This window comes from Peromyscus leucopus, chromosome 15, assembly GCF_004664715.2.
Source record: "Peromyscus leucopus breed LL Stock chromosome 15, UCI_PerLeu_2.1, whole genome shotgun sequence".
In the NCBI taxonomy this organism is placed as follows: Eukaryota; Metazoa; Chordata; class Mammalia; order Rodentia; family Cricetidae; genus Peromyscus; species Peromyscus leucopus.
In genome coordinates this window covers 86334440-86355522 of record NC_051076.1, presented here as the reverse complement: position 1 = coordinate 86355522, position 21083 = coordinate 86334440, and the positions used below count along the sequence as shown (strand labels likewise).

The 21083-nt window shown below is 34.6% G+C and overlaps 1 protein-coding gene across 1 annotated transcript in view; it reads right to left on the bottom strand.

Moving 5' to 3' along the window:
* Cdh7 (cadherin 7) overlaps nt 1-21083 on the bottom strand; it is a 146883-nt gene that overhangs the window by 51347 nt on the left and 74453 nt on the right. Inside the window, 1 exon segment of the mRNA XM_028859029.1 lies at nt 1530-1783. Within this exon segment, the coding sequence (XP_028714862.1) occupies nt 1530-1783 (254 nt within the window).

Below are 21083 nucleotides of genomic sequence, written 5' to 3'. Positions count from 1 at the left end.
TGCCAGTGACTATCCATTTAAGCCTGTTTTGCTTTTTCTTTCCTTTAATTATATCATTACTATTGCCTCATTTCACATAAAAAATTTTGATAAATGCAATGGTTTCTCAGGAAAATCTACAAGGGATTTAATATTGAAAATAAAATTAAGATAAAAAATACCAATGGACTCTTTACATGTTCATAAATACCCTTGTTCATTGTGGCACTAAATAATGGTAAATGCTAGTATGATTTCATCCCTTTTAATACTCTCAGCCACTGGAAAAGACTATGATCCCCCTCATTAAATTAAATAATTTAAGTAGAAGTACAATTATCATCAATATCTGATCTATGCTTACTGTGAGCATGAATGTGAGGGTTTGTCTTAATTAAATTGATTAATGTGGAAAGACTCAGATTTCTAGGCCTATGGAGGAACTAAATTGTGTAAGAGTGGGGAAACATTTCCTATCCATATTCTACAATTTTAGGAAATTGCACAAGGTTACACCTCTAGATGAAGAGTTACAGGCACTTAATGGCTACTGAAAGAGAAAATTAATCTTCTCTAGGGACAAGCTTTTTGATAGATTACCTAATCACACATCATCAACCCTAAATACATGTACATATGAGAAACACTAAATAAACTCAGCAGGCTGTATATGTAAATTTATATGTGTGTATATGATATATATCACAATTAATGGGTGAATGAGAGGCATAAAAGAGTAAAGAATCCAAGCCAAGCACTGATAAGAAGCAATTGAGCATGCATACATTTGTTTACTTTCTATGTTTGACTATTAATATGACGTGGTCAACTGTTTATGTTCCCACTGCCATGATGGACTGTAACATGGAACTGTGAGAAAAATAAACCCTTTTCTTTAAGTTGATTGTTGTAAGGATATTTTAGCACAGAAAAAGAAATTAAACTAGAACAGCCATTGAATGAGGAAATATATTACATACTTAAAATAAAATACAATGTCCATAATTGCTCAAGCATATTTTTCCTACTATGTTCATCCAAAGCTACAGAGATCATTCATCACATTCACACAAACATATGCATACATGCTAACACACTAGCAGATCTCAGATGGAAGGGTGTAGATAGTTTGAATTGCTTACATAACATAATTGTATTATATTCCATGAGATTATTTTATAACAATGTGTTTATTCTAATTCTAAGAATGGTAATTTAAATTAACTGCATGCATACATAAGGTATTGTTTTATTTTTACAACTAGAAACAATAAAGTTAATAAGCACAAGCTGTCCACGGAGATCAATTTGAAAGAATACTTATTTAATTAATATGCAATTTAATTAATTAATTAATTAATTAATCCCTACACTGAATTAGTAGAGATGCTGTGTGGTTCTTATCCTGTTGAGAGTTTTATACTATGGCCTTGCACAGAAAGAAAGTAGCAGTTTATTTATTACAAACCAGAAAAGACCATTATGCAGAAGCATGAGTGTGAACAAGTAGTGATGAGAACAGTAGGAAAGGGGGAGCCACAAGCCTTTACCTTACAGGGCTGTTAGAAGAATCCGGGTCATGAGCTGCTACAGTGCCAATGACATTTCCCACCTGCGTAGCTTCTGACACCGCCATTGGGTACAAGGGTGAGGAAAACTCAGGGGGCTCGTCCACATCTTCCACGATTATCTTTACGGTTGTTGTGTCACTGAAGGGACCCAAACTTAGGAAGCGGGGATCAGCATCACGATTTGCAGCTTCTATGCGCAGCGTGTAACTTGTTTTGGATTCAAAATCGAGTTCCTGTAAAGGAAGTTATTGGGGAAATTAAATTACCAATTAGATAGTCAGCAAAGCAAGCCTTTTCATTTATGAATGTCAATAACCGTAGAGGAGACTCTGTCATGAAAATGCACCCTCAGCATTCCAACACAATAAGAGTTTATGCCAATCAGAGTCCTTGTTAGTTTTCTGGCTCAGACTATGGTAGTGCTTTTGAGCTGACTTTAATCCACTCTACTGCCATGCACATCTGGGGCAGATACAAGTCTTCATAACATTATCTGAAAGAATAAGGTCTGATTTAAAATAATTTCCAACAGAGCATTAGTTCAATATTCTTAACTCATACAAACCATCTACCTTACTTAGGAATATATGCTAAAATTTAAAGGAAAACCCTGTGTCCACTCAATCTCTCATTTAAAAAATAAGTGGCTTAGAGGCTGTGCTCATATTTAGAGTTCTCAGGTGCTCTAAATGTAGATTTAATGGGAGTGGAAGCATATCAATGTTTTTCAGATTCATTCTACAGCCTTTATGTAAAGCACTGCTCCTTTCTTTATTAAAGCACTCACCAATGCTGCTTTCTTTAACAGCTCATTGCTAAAAAAAAAAGCTCTCTATTTAGATGTCCGATAGTTATATTTCAGAATTTTAAATTTGTATGTGATTTCCTAAGAAGACTAATGATGTTAAAATGTTATTTAAAATCATTCACTGGAAGCTTGCTTACAAAATTAAATATTACACTAAAAAAAGCAACATCTGTTCAAATAAAGAACTATATATATATGTGGTATGAAGATGATTGGAACAATAACTCATGAAGAGTGATCACTTTTCATAGGTTCTGTTCTCAGTCTCTTCACTGAAGAAAATCTCAAGTCCTCTACATATAATGATACAAAACAGAAAGACTTTAATAATAAAGAACACGATAGATATATGGCCAATTCCAAAGGACATTTTACTTAGTAGAAGTATTTAACAAGAAATACATTGAAAATTTAATAGTGGTAGTTGGAATGCAAATTTACCTAATGTTCTTACAGGCATATGTATGCACATATGTGGGTATTAAGATAATCCAATTCATCTCAAAAAGGGTATAAAATCAACTAAAATGTATTCTAAATAATTTACATAGTATAGAATACATTAGCATATATTAGATGCAAAACATATACTATATCCTATATATCCTTATAATATATAATAGCTATGTATATAGTACCTATAGTATAAACTATGTTTTATGTATACTATAAATGAAATAATATATTTTATTATTATAGAATATATAATATTCTATAATGTTATTATATTATTTTATTCTATGAATATAAAATACATATATTTATATGTATATTATGTATACTCTAGTAGCTGTAGTATAAACTATATTTTACATATATGTATCAACACTCTTATACACATATTCATATCACACATCCACACTATACAACATTTATTGCTCAATGAGATTTTGCTGTTCCTCTTTTGCTAATAAAAAGGAAAAATATATAAATTGACACACAAAATTGGTTCATTTCCTCACCTAGACAAATATGTCTCATATGATAGTTGCTACCCAGATTGTTTGGTCCCATACGCTTATTCTCAGTACTCAATTTGCTTTAAGTTTAGAAAAGAAGCCCAACTAATTCTCACCAAATTGGAGCAAAAATACCAAATTAAAACATTGATATTGCACACAAACCACCTAAATATCGAATTACACCTTTGACCCTGATGATCCTTATAATCCAAATGGAACACAAGGAAAGAAACACAATGACATATATTTTGCTCTTGATCACAAGCAAAGCAAAACAAAACTAACTGTGTTAACAGCTCCATGGAGGAGATTTAATAGTGTGAATCAAATTGGAGCTTCCATACAAATTGCTGGATAAATGGTGACACATATCTTGGTAGAAACTCTGCAGTATTTTAATGAGATAATTTCAAGCTTACGTTTTTCATTTTTATTTTATTGTGGGCACTGCATATGTTTCTAAACTCATACAAAGGTATACCTGTGGAAATGAGAGGACAATTTTGTGGAGTCAGTTATCTCGCTCCACCTTTACGTGGGACCCTGAAATCAACCAAATATTCCATGTTTGCTATGAAAGGACTACCACAGAACTGAGGCCTCTCCTGAGACCCTGCCTGTTTGTCCATAATTTACGAGCATATACAGAGACTTATGATTTTCCTGCTCCTACTATGAGGATTTGATTTATGATATTCAGGATATGTACAATTACAGAAATGTTTTACCTATTGGCCTGAAATCAAACATATGTCTTAATATAGCAATTAAACTATAAATTTCTTTATTGATGTGTTAATTATCACTAAATATTAATTACAGAGTTATGCACCTGGATATGTACAAGCACATGTCTTTTTAGGAAGTTCATCAGGTAATTCTGACACAAATTCTCATTTAAAAACTTTACAAATGTACTGAAATCTTCCTGAACTTACACTTAAAATCCAACAATTGTATTTTTGGTTGTGAGCCTAGCTTTTAATGGCTGAGCCATCTCTCCAGAGGGGTGGGCTGGGGGGAAGGGGAGGGGGCAGGAGGGGGGAGAACAAGGGAACCTGTGGCTGTTATGTAGAACTGAATAGTATTGTAAAATTTAAAAAAAGCCCCCATTCCTAACCTGTAAATACACACTTTTCACAAAAAGCAGCCGTGTAGCATTTTAAGTTGCATTCTGGCCATTTAGAAGATTGGTGATAAAAAAAAAAAAAAATCCAACAATTGTTAGTAGGGGTGCCAAGAAGAGAGCAGAGAATCTGTATTCATCTGAAAGCATTTTCACACAGACCTTGACAGACAATGAACGTTTTGTATATAACACAAACCATAAGAGAAAGGTTCTTATCCAATATTATGTTTATATCAAACAGGGAAGGTTACGGTTGCATTTCTTATCTCTTTGCAAACCAGTGCAACCTCTCAACTACCTTCAAGATATTCAATCAGGCTTTCAACATTAACAAAAGTTAAAACAAATACTTCTGTGTTCAAGAAAAAGTTTGTCTCATATACAAAAAAAAACCAATTTAAAATTAACTATGAAAGTGAATGCAATTATTTTGTACTAACATATTGTAAATATATCTTGAAGGCAGCAACAAGAATTATAGAATCTGGCTGTTATAAATTAATATAAAAACAGCAATATGGATGAAGACAATCTGTCTAGAAGCATTATGAAAATAGAATTATCAAGGAATTTATGCAAAATACTATAAATCAAGACTCAAAGAATTGGTACATAAAAGATAGTTGCAGAATATGTCAAAATAAGTCATGAATCCATTGTTCAAAAAGGAAGTGTATTATAAAATTCTATAGTATTATGAAACAACTTGAACATATTTTAGAAATGACATTTTAATTGATTTTTTCCTCATTATTGTTATGCTATGCAGGAAATACATTTAAAACTATTATATTTGTTTATCAGAATAATCCTTCACAAAGTGGCAATGATAACTGAAAAAGACTCAGGAGAAAATAGATGGACATAGAGACACAGGGACAGAGTCTGACCTTGTTCTCTTTAATGTCTGAGACACATAAGACTGGGAATCATATAACAAACCAGTATCACATAGATGCTTCAAATACATAAGTGTACAAGTAAGATTAATGAGGCTGGGCTTCCCTGAATCATAAAGATCACAATTAGTGAAGTCACATGGGAACTACAGCTGCCATTTTGTCACCTGTGAATGGATTCTGATGTCAGAAACAGAAACAAAGGCAGAAGCAGCTGGTTTGATAACATTTGTTCACTGAGGGTAAATGACATTTTTTCAAATTTACTATCAGCAAGGATGAAAAAAATTAGCATTAAAATAAAGTTTTATATATACATATATATGGCCAGAGTCAGCTGGTTTCCTGCCTGGAGCCAGACAATAAACCTCAGACTTTGCAGACTGTGTGTTCTCACCACATGTGAAGGGACAGGCATAGTTTCACATCAGCGATTCTACAAAGATGAACACTGGTTCAAAGTCTGTGTAATTTCTATGTATCCCAATCCATCCTTGTTTCCCAATGGCTTAAAATTCTAAAACATTGTGACCCATGGTTTTATGAAAAACAAGTACAGTGGTTTTCAAACCACTGAATAAAAAATCCACAGATGACAAGACTACCATTCAAGGCTGTCCACAACAACCACACTATACTAAGTGATCACTTTTCTTCCTTCCAAACATTTCATTATAATTAAAATGAACTGAGCAGGAGCAGGGGAAGGAGGGGGAACTGTGGTTGGTATATAAAATAAAAAAAAAAGAACATTTAAAAAAAATGAAAACAGAAAAAAGGAGCTGTGCACATAGAAAGCACACATGCCACCTGCTGGTCCTCTTTCTCCTGCAACTTCATTTTTTTACATTTATGGAAATTGTTTTGGAGACAACAGTAATGAATGCTCTGAACCTCTGTGTCATCTCTCAGGCCTCTTTGTTCATATCTTTAAAACACATTTAAGTAAATGTGAAGCTAGCATTTGTTTTGGGTTGATTATTTATGCTCTTTCAAATTGTCATGCTGATGTCTTAACTACCTCTATGGCATTGGGAGGTTAGCATTGATGGGGCTTTGAGGGGGGCAGTCTTTCCTCAACTTGCCTGTAAGAAGGAGCTTCCACACACTCCATGCTCTATCTGCCATATGAAGGCACACTGAGCAGAATCATCTCAGAGCTAGGAAGAAGGTCATCAACAGTAATTGATTCTGCATTGACTTTGGACTGCCTAGGTTCTAATTTCACAATAGATTTTTATTGCTTAGACAGAACCATTTGTTATTTCATTATAGAAGCTTCAATGAGAATGTATAGTCTTTTTAAGAGTTGTGAATGCAAAATAGTAAAGAGTTTTAGAGAAAGTTCAAAAAGTCCATATTTAAAAGACAGAAATGTCCTATGAACTCATGGCCACATAGGCTCCCCATCAATTCCCTTTCTGCTCTAATAGACAGGATTTCTTCAAAATTTCAGAGTAACCTTGTATTGTATATTATCATGTCTAGGACACCTGCACACTTCACTAACAATAAAGACTTTTATAAATTTGGAAGACTACAAAAGTTATCAATAGAGGATGGGGGCACCATATACACATTAGTTCCTGTCCTTTCTGTGAAATAACAGATACATCACAGATGAACAAGATCACCATTGCCTCAATGGCATATACAATTAAACCACAGCTGAGATGAAGTTTAAATAAATACATGTTTAAAAAGGAAAGAATGGTAATAAATATCAGTACCACAGCTTTTCATTTCTGCTTCCTCTCATATCTATATCCATGTAGGATAAAGATATGTTCGATTCATTCACAAAACAATAAAAATAATAGAGCCAAGCATGCTTTTTGCCATTTTATCAACATATGCTTTTTAAAGTATTTCATAAAGTAATTACACCACATTTTTCTGTTCAGTCCACCTTGGCTCCTGTTCTATAACCAAGCACATTCTTGTTCTGGTCAGTGATCTCCTTTAGGTCTTGCACCTTTGGCCAAAGCTTTTGGTGATAAATTAGGAATGTATCCAAGTTAAGTCTTTCATTCTGTTCTATTAAGTATAACACCATGGTGCCAATTTGGCAGACTAATATGTGTATGATGTGTGTGTGTGTGTGTGTGTGTGTGTGTGTGTGTGTGTGTGTGATTTTATGTTTAATATTGACTTGCTATAAAATATGTCTGGTTTCTTGCTGTTAAAAAACATTCCACTCAAGGGCTGGAGAGATGGCTCAGTGTTTCAAAGTAATTGCTGTTCTTCCATAAGTCCCAAGTTTAATTCTGAGCACACACATCAGAAAGCTCACAACCATCTATAACTGCAGTTCCCAGTGATCTGACATGGCTTCTGGCAGATATGTGCACATATCATATAAAGACATGCCATAGAAATAGACACATACACATAAATATAAAATACTATTTAAAAAGAACTCTACTCTGACTTGATCTGTTTTGTAGCAGACATAAATCTTGTCTTCCACTACCCTTCCTTCTTGATTTGATGCTTATCAAACTTATTATTTCTAGGTTAGTGTCTGTGATTAAGACAATGTCAATAGGCAAAATAGCCTGTAATAAAACTCTCCCTTAAAGATAATTTTACTCTACATATACTGACTTCTTTGAATCTTCAAGGTGATCTACAACCATGGAGAAAGCATGCCTGCATAAAATAATTCTGCACATATCATATAATAATTAAGCTATTTCCCCAGTAGATTCTAAAAGCCAAACACAACCTATTTATTATGCACAACTGCACTCCTGTCATTTCTTATTGTTCCCTGGGTTGTGACCAAGAAGGTCTTAATGTTCTCTTCATCTTTGGTAAATTTAGACAGTCTGCTTTTGGCCTCTTTTTCCCAAGAACATTTTCTTTAGAAATCATTTCATGTAAATTGTTTCTCTGTTCCTTTGAGATTTAAACCTTTTTAAAATCTTTTAGCCATTTTTTCACAACCCAGGGTTATCTCCTTCTATGACCAAAGAGCAAACACAATGAAATGCAGCCACCGAGATAAGGCAACCTCTTACATCCAGTCAAGGGAGGGGTTGGTGACTAGATTTAAGGGTCCTTTTCATAGTGTAGAACTATCTGTTGTCATAAAGAAGCAAGAATGGCTGTAAGCAAACACTAATGAGTCATGATTTCTCATTTTCAAATTCAGTTTATAAAAAAAGTTTGAGTTAATAAAGTTGTATTCAGATCTCAGTTTTATGTAGCAACTTTGATTTTTTTCTCTCTTATAGCAATTGTCTTGAATTAAAGCCCACCTTGTCTGATTAATTTTGTCCAGTGTTGTTTTTTGTGTGACAACTACAGGTCATATTGGAAAAATGAGGGTTTGTCTTGTTATTATTTTGAATCATGAAACCTACACTAACCTATGAACAGAAGTAATTCATTATAGGAAGGTAGTGAGGATAATATATAGGGAATACATTCTGGTTTTATTTTGATGTACACTCTTGATGATGTCACAGAGGTTCATAAGTTAAGGATGACAAGTGTTGTCTGGTATAGCCTGCTCTGTGAGAGGATCGACTTTTTCATGTCCATCATAGTAGTTTTAAGACAGGATAATAAAATAGTAACCATAGATATCTACAGTAGATGACCACTATCTTGGATACCATAGAGATACTTTGATTCGTAAATAAACTAAAATATCTAAGGTAAAACAACTTATGGGAAATACACCAAAATAAAGTTTAAGTATTTAAGAGTGAGTCAAAAGCAAAACATACATACACACACACACACACACACACACACCACACACACACACACACACACACACACACACACACACACACACACTGGGGAAGAGAGAGAGAGAGAGAGGGAGAGAGAGAGAGAGAGAGAGAGAGAGAGAGAGAGAGAGAGAGAGAGAGAGAGAGATTTTCAGAAGGTATAAAAAAGTTGAATAAGCACTATAAACTTAAGAGAAACAAAATGATACTCCTTTTCACCAGTGCCCACTGGCATTATATGTCAACTTTAAGTACAGAATGCCTGGCTAAGTCTACAAGGGTTTTAATGAATGTGTCTCCTTCTCCTTTATATTTTTTCATCTAGATTTGTTTTCATTCCCATAGAAATGCTCAACCTTGTCTTCTCCATTATTTTCCTACAGATATGATAGCAAAAATATACAAATTTCATGTTTAAAAAATATGAATTTATTATTTAGTAGTTTTGGTACCAGGAGTTGAAATTCAAGTTCCTAACTGAGTTGCATTCCTTCATAGAAGCTGCAGTTTCCATTAAATAAAAGAGGAGTTGCAGGGGGTGAACCATAATCAGAATATTTTATATGAAATAGTCTATTTTTTATAAAACAAACCAAACCAAACAAATAAAAGATAAAATGAGTTTGTTTTCTGTTACTGTAAGAAAATGCTTGAGAAAATAACACAAGTAAAAATTTAATTTTTCCAGGATTTCAGAAATATGAATTCATGTTTACAAGATTCCATTGCTGTGGGCTGGTAGTGAAGCAGACAATCATATCAGAGAGAAATGCAGAGTAGTATGTAGCTGCTCACCTCATGATAACGGAAGGGGCAGAGGATAGAGAGCAAAAGAGGAAGAAGAAAGCAGGAAAGGGAAGGAAATACTTACATCAAAACCCAATGCATAGTTGAAGAATCCAGAATTTTACTAGTTATTACCTTAATAATGTGTTGGTAATGAACCGATATTACTTGGGATGTGAGTGTGAAGAGACCTCAGTAATGTCTGTTCTTAGTGTTCCTGGCATAAATTAAGGATAATGGCCTTCTAATAAGAAGCACACACTCAACCCCTCTTTGCTGTGAATAGGTGTTGCTCTGATTGGTTGATAAATAAAGCTGTTTGGCCAATTGTGAGGCAGAATAAGGTTAGGCATTACATTCCAACTGGAGAGAAAGGAGAAGAAAGGAGAGTGAGGAGACACCAGCCTGCTGCCCAAGGAGCAACAAGATGCCAGCAGACCATAATATCCACAATCATGTGGCAGTATAAAGATCAATAGAAATGGGTTAAGTTGTAAGAGGTACCTAATAAGAGGCCTGACACATAAGCCATATAGTTTGGAAATAATATAAGCCTCTGTGTGTTTACTTGGTACTATGTGGCTGTGGGACGCAGGTGAGAGAGATTTGTCCTATGTGGCTGTGGGACGCAGGTGAGAGAGATTTGTCCTTACTGTGGGCCTGGCAGGACAAGAGAAACTTCTGGCTACAACTCTTTTCTTCTTCCCAGTCACAAGCCTGCTCCACAGAGGTAGAACTAACTTACTTCACCTCATGTGGCTGATGCTGAGTCTTTGAGCTCATCTAAGACAAGCAGGAAAATAATTTAAATGTCTCCATTCTGGAAGAATAAAACAATTTGCTTCTCTGAGTCTTTTTCTGATCTCTTTTGGTTTTTTTTGTTGTTGCTGTTTTAACAAGCAATGTCTATCATTCTTGTATCCTTATCATACATTCACATTTTGCAAGTGTACTCAACCACACTGTAAATTTATTGCATGTACAGGGACACAGCTTGTTCCTTTAAACATCTATCCTGCTTTATGTTCTTGAGCATCAAACCTTGCTCATGACCCAATAATATTTACTGCTATTCAACAAGCATGTCATAAAGGACATTCCTAGGTATATGGCTAGTTTGTATAACCCAATCCTAAAGGAACAACAAAAATATCCATCTATTAGTCACTGTTGTTGCTTTTAAATGTTCCCTTTGACCGTTGTGTATATCATATAATGATTTAATCCTGTGGAATCTATTTTATTTTATTTTACAATACAATTCAATTCTACATATCAGCCACGAATTCCCTTGTTCTCCCCCCTCCTTCCCTTCTCCCCTTCCCCCCAGTCCAACCCCCATTCTCACCTCCTCCAGGGAAAAGCCTCCCCAAAGGACTGAGATCAACCTGGTAGACTCAGTCCAGGAAGGTCCAGTCCCCTCCTCCCAGGCCAAGCCAAGTGACCCTGCATAAGCCCCAGGTTTCAAACAGCCAACTCATGCAATGAGCACAGGACCTGATCCCACTGCCTGGATGCCTCCCAAACAGATCAAGCCAATCAACTGACTCAGTTGATCCAGTTGGGGGCCCCTCAGCCATTGGTTCATAGTTCATGAGTTTCCATTCGTTTGATTATTTGTCCCTGTGCTTTATCCAACCTTGGTTTCAACAATTCTTGCTCATATAAACCCTCCTCTTTCTCACTAATAAGACTCCCGGAGCTCCACCCGGGGCCTAGCCATGGATCTCTGCATCCAGATCCCTCAGTCCTTGGATGGGGTTTCTAGCACAACAATTAGGGTGTTTGGCCATCCCATCACCAGAGTCAGTTCTGGCTGTCTCTCGACCATTGCCAGCGGTCTATTGTGGGGGTATCTTTGTGGATTTCTGTGGGCCTCTCTAGCACTTCGCTTCTTCCTATTCTCATGTGGTCTTCATTTACCATGGTCTCCTATTCTTTCTTCTCCCTCTCTGTTCTTGATCCAGCTGGGATCTCCCAATCCCCCAAGCTTTCTTTCCCTCGACCCTCACTCTTCATTATCCCACTCATGTCCAGGCTGTTCATGTAGATCTCATCCATTTCTCCATCATTGTGTGATCCCCGTGTCTTTCTTGGGGTTCTGTTTTCCAGGTAGCCTCCCTGGTGATGTGAGTAGCAGTCCAGTCATCCTTGTTCCACATCTAGTATCCTCCTATGAGTGAGTATATACCATGTTTATCTTTCTGAGTCTGGGTTACCTCACTCAGGATGATTTTTTTTTCTAGTTCCATCCATTTGCCTGCAAACCTCATGATGTCATTGTTTTTCTCTGCTGAGTAGTATCCCATTGTGTATATGTACCACATTTTATTTATCCATTCTTCAGTTGAAGGGCATCTAGGTTGTTTCCAGGTTTTGGCTATTACAAACAATGCTGATATGAACATAGCTGAGCAAGTGCTCTTGTGGTATGATTTAGCATTTCTTGGGTATATGCTCAAGAGTGGTATAGCTGGGTTTTGGGGGAGATTGACTCCCAATTTTCTAAGAAAGCGCCATATTGATTTCCAAAGTGGTTGTACAAGCTTGCATTCCCACCAGCAGTGGACGAGAGTTCCCCTAGCCCCATATCCTCTCCAGCATTTAAAATGACTTTATTGGAATTGGCCAGTAAAACTCATTTAGAAATCAACATGTCATCTTAAAAGACAGAAAGTAAGGAAATATTTTCATTTTTATGATTAATATTTTTTGCCTTATAAATTTCATGACTTATTGAAAAATATTTCTCTCTCTCTCTTTTACACACACACACACACACACACACACACACACACACATACACACACACACACATTCTGAAATAACTGTGGTAGTAACTGTCAAAACCAAAGGAAAAAACATCTAAGGAAAAAGTCTTAGTGTCTTTCACAAATTTACCATGTATTGGCATCTAGATTAATATCAACTTTCATCAAAGAATGCTGATTCCTTATTGATGGAGTAGATGTTACATCTGCATATGTACATGTATATATTGTTTGAGATCCATCTAAATAATCACTCATAGGGTTTGTATTGACTCATCCTATCTTGTTCTCATAAAAACCCCAAGTGTATCCTTTATTCACAGCCTAAAATAAAAAACTACTTTTACTACAACATGAGAAAACTTGTTTGCAACTTAGCTAATTAAATCAAATCTATGAAGAAAAATTTGAGTGAAAAAAGAAAAACAAAAACACCTGAAACTCTATTGTGTTCTCCATGCAGCCTCAGCAAGAATCTAAGAAGTAGTGAAATTCAAACTTGCCTTTGGGAATGAATACCTCACTGTTTCATGTATTAGGCAACATACACATTTGTACACAGGAAAGTAAACTCTAGATGTGACAGTTCTGTGCATATGAGCCAAAGGTTGAATGAACAGCACACATTCTATCTCTTTCTTCCTCGCAGAAGAGAGAAGACAGCACAATTACCAAAAATTCTACAGTTATGCTCTACAATTTTGGCTTCATTCCCTCCCTTCCAGTTGTGGATATGAGGAGACTGTGTAGATAGTGTTGTCCTGATGCAACATGAACATATTGTCTGGACACTGTGACAAGCCATTTGTGGGGCAGAGGCTGGAAGTAGTTAGCCTTCAAAGGAAATACAGTTTGAAAATGCACGGTTTTTACTACCTTATAACTACAATAATACATTTTATAAAAGAAACTTCCATATCTAATCCCAGCTGAGGTTTATATTGAAAACTGAAGCACACATCTCTAAGGAAATTTATAAAAGACTGAAGTTCTTACATTGTAAATTAAGGTATAGAAATGTACTTTAGGTAGAGTGAAAAATTCAGTTTCACTCAGATGGGATAATCTTTATCTTGAAATTGTGTGAATCCCAAATCCCTATCTGACTCATTATAAATAGTATCATGAAAGTGTTCATTAATGGCCACAGATTAGCCTATGCATTGCTCTAAATGTCTAACACTGTTATTTTATCATCATTTTCATCTTTTTACAACATAATCATTCTATTCATTATTCACAGAAGCTGTGCTTAAATTTTGGAAATAGTGTAAGTACTTAAGCACACACCAAGTCTTATGGATATTGTACTGCTGATCTCTTAAGCATTTTCTGTAAAGACATTCATGCAATAATTTCATAACTGAAAGTAGTCTTTCACAATTCTCTCTCACAATTTGTAAAGGTTCAATTTTCCTGTTTCTCCTTGTTCCTGAGTTCACTCCATCTTAACTCTAAAATATGCAAATGTTAAGACAAGTGACAACAAATTACTCAAATTGCAATAAACATTGCTATGTGAGACTACATTGAGACTATATAGATAATGAAAAGGATATGAAGTTAAGTTCAATTATGCTATGAATCAGAAAAGAATGCATTCAGATGATCATAAAGAATACACTCCAGATAAAATTTATAATCAAACTATAATAACTAATTGGACACTGGAGCACTTATCAAAATGTGAGAGACTATTTACATATTTGGAATGAATAGAAGAAATAAATAAACATGTCTTTATCTGAAATCTTGCCAGTGAATTGACAATCTGGTTGTAAACATTTTCTTGTATCTAGGACGAAATGGAAAATTTACTCACAAATGGAATTTTTTGTGAACTGTCCATAGTGTTTTATTGTTTGTCTTAGGAATTTTTTAAGTATTCACAGCAAGAAAAAAGGAGAGTTCAATGCTTTTATTTCAGGATTGCTCAGTTATACTTAGAATATGAATAAGAAAAGGCCCTTCAGATTTCACAAACAATGCCACAAGGTTTTGGCACAAGAAAGCATGGAAATTAGATGTGCCATTCAGTGCCCAGAAAATTTCATAGGTTGTGCAGGGTCTCTGGAAATGTTTATATGGGCCTTGGCTCACCGAGGTCTTGGCAACATAATGAAAATGAAAATCCCTCATTTTGATTACACAATTAGATATTAGCCAGATATATGAATTCTAAAGAATAGAAATTTGAATTCTGTGGTTACTCCAGCACAACTTCAGGTACAAAATATCAGCCAAGAATCTCTTCTGAGGTGAAGAAAGTAAATATAGATTTCATTGGCTTCAAAACTCTGGGTTTGAAGGTCATTCCAAGATGCCTAAGGGTACTGTGGCACTTGTTTGGGGAGTCTAGAAATGTGAAAGAGAGGGATTGAGAGTCTACACACAATTCTCACAAATTTGCCTTTCAGGTAAGCATGATGGCTAGACGATCACACAAGCATTTCGATAATGTGAGTATAGTAAAGCTATTGATGTTAGTGTAATTTTATTAGCTGTCACTATTGGAAATCTCATTACTCTTAAGTGATGCTACTAAATGAACAATTTTTTAGAAGTATAAAGTATAAAAATGTAAGGTATCTAATTCCTACACTCTATCATAATGAGCATTTCACTGTTTCTATTAAATTAGTTATTAAAATGCCTTATTAAACAAGCACAAATTAAACTATTTCAAAACTAGTTGAAACCATAGAGACAACTTTTATTGATTCTGGAACAACAATTATTTTAAAAGTAATGATTTAGGATTTGAGCAGGTACAAAATGTTCTTTGTCTGATCAACCACTAAAATCATTTAGGACTGAAGCCATGATCATCAAGCTGTTCTGGATCAGCAAAGGTCAAAAACAAGAAAAGAAAAAACTTAAATGAATGCAAGTCTATAAACTTGAAAGAGTAAGAATATAAGAATAACAGACAAGAAAGCAAAGAAGTAAAAAAGAAAAAGTATGACAGAAAGAGACAATATCAAAGACATAGATCCTCATTATAACTAGTATTTAGAAAAGAATGAGTGTTTGCAATGAATTAGAATCATTACACTAATATAAGGCTCAGATGAAAGTAGCAAAGATTTACATTCTCTCTCCACAATTTATTCAGTTGAAGCTGGAAGAAACGTACCTTATAATATTTACTATTTGCATCCCATTGTTTCTCTATGCCAATGAGCACATTTTTCTATGTTCACCAAGTGCAGACCACTGAAGGGAACTTTAGCAGCCAATCTTTCATCTCTCTTGGACTCTACCATTGTCTATACTACTTCCCACATTTTATCCAAGTAAATAGCCTGATCCCAGGTCCCTGAATATGACACATCATTTCCTATAGAGAAATCTTTGAATGATAACTGTTGCAAGGAGGTCCTGCTTTTACAACTCTACCTGAGGAAAAGAGCAATTCATTCACTGTCCAAGTATTGAATTTTAGTTTGTGGTAGTGATGATCTTTTATTTTTCATATTGAGGAAAATGTGATTGTTTGTATCAATGACCATCTAGATTGGATCCTCAATCACTTTAGAGAAAAGTCTCTGTACATGTGTGTGAGGGAAATTTTATATGCATTTATTGAATGGGGTATGTCAGTCTCAACTGTGGGTGACACCATTCCATGGGCTTGGAATTCTGGATTATATAAAAAGAAAATGAGTTTAGCACCAGCTCTCTACCTCTGATCTTCATCTACCTCCTGATTGAGGACAACTGTGAGAAGCAGTCCCAAGTCCTGTCTCTATGACTTTCTTCCATAATAGACCACACTCAAACTGGGGGCAAAGTCTTCTTTCTTGAATTGTTTTTGTACATTGTTTTTTATCAGTAAGGAGGAAAAGAGCCATCAGAGCAGGTTCCTACCACAAAGTGGGAGGCATGAAGAAGCATTAGGAAATTTGGGCTAGAAATTTTATAAGATGTTGTAAACAGAGCTTAATGGGCTATTTTAATCTAGTATTGGAAAACCAGACTGTCAAGAGATATGTGGACTGTAGGGCCTTCAGGGGAAAGAGAACTCGAGAGAAAAATGGTTTAGAGATTATTAAGAGTTTAGCTGCATTCTTTCTTTTCTCTGAGAATGTCAGTGAGTTTAAATTGTAAAGTGTATTTGTCTGAGGAAATACAAAGGCAGCAAAGTGTTCATTTCGTAGCACTGATGTTACTTATCACTCTTATCAGGTTCTACAGGGCAAAGAGCAACAAAAAGGGAAAACCCAAGAAAGTTTGTAACTTTTAGAGGTGGACCTCCTGTTCTACATAGGGCAGTAGGACAGGTGTCCAGAGGAAAAGAACTCTCTCATCTAAAGCTCCAATTTGTGAAAACACAAGTACATTTGAATGGAAGAGTCTAAACTGTGAATGCCAAAAGGGTACCTCCTTAATGGAGAGCAACTTTTTAGGTAAGGATACCCCAAAGATTAGCAAGGAAGTTGCAGCCACTCTAGTCTAAGATCCAGGATCCATCCCTAACTGTCATTGTTGACCATGTAGTACTGGTTTTTCAGGCATGGAACATTCAAGATTTAGAGGGTCATGGAGTATATGGGCCAGGGAATTTACTATACTGTCAGTAACTTGACAAGGAAGCATTTAAAGGGCCCATAGTGAATCTGTGAAGTGAGGACTAAGTTGCAATGGAGACCCCGGGATATTAGGAATACCAGGAACACTACAAACATGAATTGGATTTAGATGAAGAGAGAGGCTATGTGCTGTGGGCAGCTGTGATTCAAAGATGTGGCTATCTAAACCACATCTTTAGATTTAGATCATACATTAGTCTAAATCAAGTCCTAGATTCCTGACATGGAGCTTCAGGATTTTGCAATTTCCCTGCTGGATTTAATTATTGCTATTATTGGTTCTTTCCTTGTTATATTCCCATTCATTCTTTTTTTAAATAGTTTTTTTTTATTCTTACACCATTGGATAGCAGAACTATGTAATTAATTATTATTGTTGTTTTATTATATAGAAGCTCACATTTTGGATATTGCCTTTAGTTTGAGAAGTGAACTGGACTTTATTTAAACTATCTTGGGAATCTAAAAGACTATGGAGACTATTGATGTTGGACTGAATGTATTTTATAACATGAAATAGCCATGAGCCTATTAAGACAGATAGTTATGACTTAAATATGACATGTTAGAGTATCAAGTTGATAAGGGATGGTTAATTGTCAACCTGACAAAATCTAGAATTATATGAGATAAGATTATGAGTATGCTTGTGAGGGGTGAGCTAGATAAGTTAGCCTATGAAGATTGGGGCCATTGAGTTGGAAAACCCACCTTAACTCTGGGTGGCCTTGTTCCATCAGCTGGTGTCTCAGATTGAGTCAAAGAGTACTTGTAGTGGATATCTGTCTTATCTGTGACCTTGAAGCACCATTCCTAGAGATGTAGTAGGTAAGTGTCTTACCTACCTATGACAATGAAGTACCTGCCCCGTGGGCATGACCTCAGGGCTAGCCTTAGGACCTGAGATGCACATATGCCTCTCTCTTCTCTCCCTCGTGGGCTTAGATGCTGGGATGGACTCGGGCAGAAGAACAGCGTGGCACTGTACCTCAGCCTTCCAGGACCCTACAATAAATCTCCTGTTCTGTAGTGAGCCTTCTTAGTATATTCCTTTACCCTAAAAGCAGACTCCATGCATTTCTCATAAGTACTAGCAGTCATTACTCCCTGATTCCTGTATTCTATGTGAACAAATTCCTCAAGCTCCTGCAACCATGATGGACCACACCCTATGAAGAAAAATAAACTCCCTTTTTCTTAATTTGTTTTTACCAGGGTATTTTTTTTTTTATTACAGAAAAGGGAAATGTAACTATTACAGAGAAATTGGGGAGGGGACTAGCTTTGCAGTCCATGGTGGCCTCAAATTCATGAGCATTTCATTTCAGTCTCAAGAATGTTTGAACAATGGGTCTTTTTTTTTTTTTTAACGTATTATGGGGTCCAGCTACTTCTTTAGATTTCATTCAAAATTGATGTTAGTTTTGCTCAAAGTAATCAATTGAGTACCATTTTCAATGTTCTTAGACCTTCTCCCAAGCTTTGGATAATGACCACAATCTTTTAGGTCAATACAATTTAGAACTTGGAATATTTACTAAATTGGAGCATCTGAGTTTGTAAAGTAATTCCCTTCATTTGGGAGACATGAGTATTCACACCAATGTTCATTTCCTTTCTTGTAAAGAAATTAGATATATAAGAAAATTTGCCTCCTTTTGTTAATGTTTAAAGAAGGAAAGAACAAATGAGGCCACTTTATGGACCACTGTATTAATTAGTTTGACCAAAAAAAATGTAATTAGGTATTTTTCAGTAATTTAATGAATTCTTATTTAAATCATAAATTATTTTAAGTAAGTTAATACCTTCAAAATAATTATTTTAAATATGGTAATTATTCACCTTGTTTATCTAAGTTAGTCATAATTTTAGAAAGGTGTTTCAGAGTGAAGAATTTTAGAAATAATAATTAGATTGATATACAACAACAAAATCAGTGTCTCTTAGTAAACAACATGAAGAGTAGAAACTAAGTAAGTGTGAAGCATCATTTTTTTAATGCTTGAGATACTTACCTTTCACAAAAAACCTTAGATTGTGCTTTTAATTGGTTTTGTGTAGATATTTATATAATTTATAGGTACCATTGGTTCTTTAAAAATTACTATTTCAAGTGACAAAGATTCTGGTATCCTCTCTTAATAAGAATCTATTCTATGATTATAAGCTAATAACATTAACATTTGGTAGAGACACCCTGTGTGGGTCATGCTATTTGTTGACCTAGACTGGCGACCTTTTAGAATTTAATAGCTCTGATCACTGTGTTGACTATATCTTCTAAATTAAGATAAAATATAGAAAGCATATCAATCTGTCTCTTTAATGAAGTAAAGTAAATTTATGAAGCCTGATTAAGACTAATTTACTATTGTTGACTCCCCAGTTAAGACTTCTGTTTAAATAAAAGTTTATCCTAGTAGGTTTAGATCAGTACAGAAAATCAGGTTAGGATTCCACAGCTGAGTGTTCTTAGTATATTTTTTATTTTTATTTATTTATTTATTTATTTTGTTTTTTCAAGACAGAGTTTCTCTGTGTCGCTTTGTGCCTTTCCTGGAACTCGCTTTGGAGACCAGGCTGGCCTTGAACTCCCAGAGATCCGCGTGCCTCTGCCTCCCGAGTGCTGGAATTAAAGGCATGCGCCACCACAGCCCAGCCTGGTATATTTTTTAATTTAAATATATTATGTTGATATTTGATTAGCAGAATTTGATTTTCCATACATAAGATGTCAAACTAAATAATTTTTTATTTCACAGTAAAGTTTTCTGCCTAGTTATGCTATGGCATTACAATAATGAAATGGCTTATTTTCATTGTACTTTTCTTTTTCCTTCAGTCATTATTTTTTGCCATACTAAAGACTCAATATTTGGGACATTAAAGACATTGTCTTGTATGGTACTTTTGTATACTATGTGTGTTCAGCAGTTTTAAAAATAGTTGTTGACATTATATAAGAATGATTATTATATTATTCATACATTAGAAACTGCTAGAGAAAAAATTTGATTTTAATTATCAATAACTTTAATCTCATATTTATCCAGATACAAATATAAGATAATTAGGTAGCTTTTCATATAATATTAAATTGATATTGCAATGATAAATTATTGAATAATAATTAGATGAAGGTGATCTTTCAGATTCATTTGTCTGAGTAGAGAATTTCTCCATCATCATAAATTAAAACATTAGTGTAAATTTAGAAGGAACTGAAATATTTTACAATTTTAATTGATTAGACAGAAGAATATACCTTTTTAGTACTTATTAATGCTCTATCAACAAAATAAGATTAAACCCATTAAATATAATTTTCATGAGTTATTTCTGCACCTATATCAGTTTTTCTAAGCAAAAGAGTTGAATATTAAGTGCATGAATATATTTCAGAATTTTTTCACTAGAGTAAAAATGTATAGTATACATTAATTATTTGACAATTATTTCATAAGATTTCATTCTATATAAATATAATTGTCATAAAATTACAGCAAGGCTCAGAAAAATTAAATAATACTTTTGTTTTCAGTTTTTTTTTCTTTAAGGATTTTCAAACTGCTTAATATGATAAAGAAATGTCATCATGTCTACAATTTGTTACATAACCATTTCATCCATTGTGAGACATTTAATAATTTTCTCATATTTTAGCTGAAATAAATAATAGCTTCACAATGTTGATGGAAAGATCTGGGAAGAATATGCAAGTAAGTATATTTATTAATTATAATTATTTATTAATTAATTAATAAATAAGTATATTGTTCTGATAGATATTGATAGCCACATACAATGGAAGTTTATTTGTGTGCTGTTTATATATGTCTA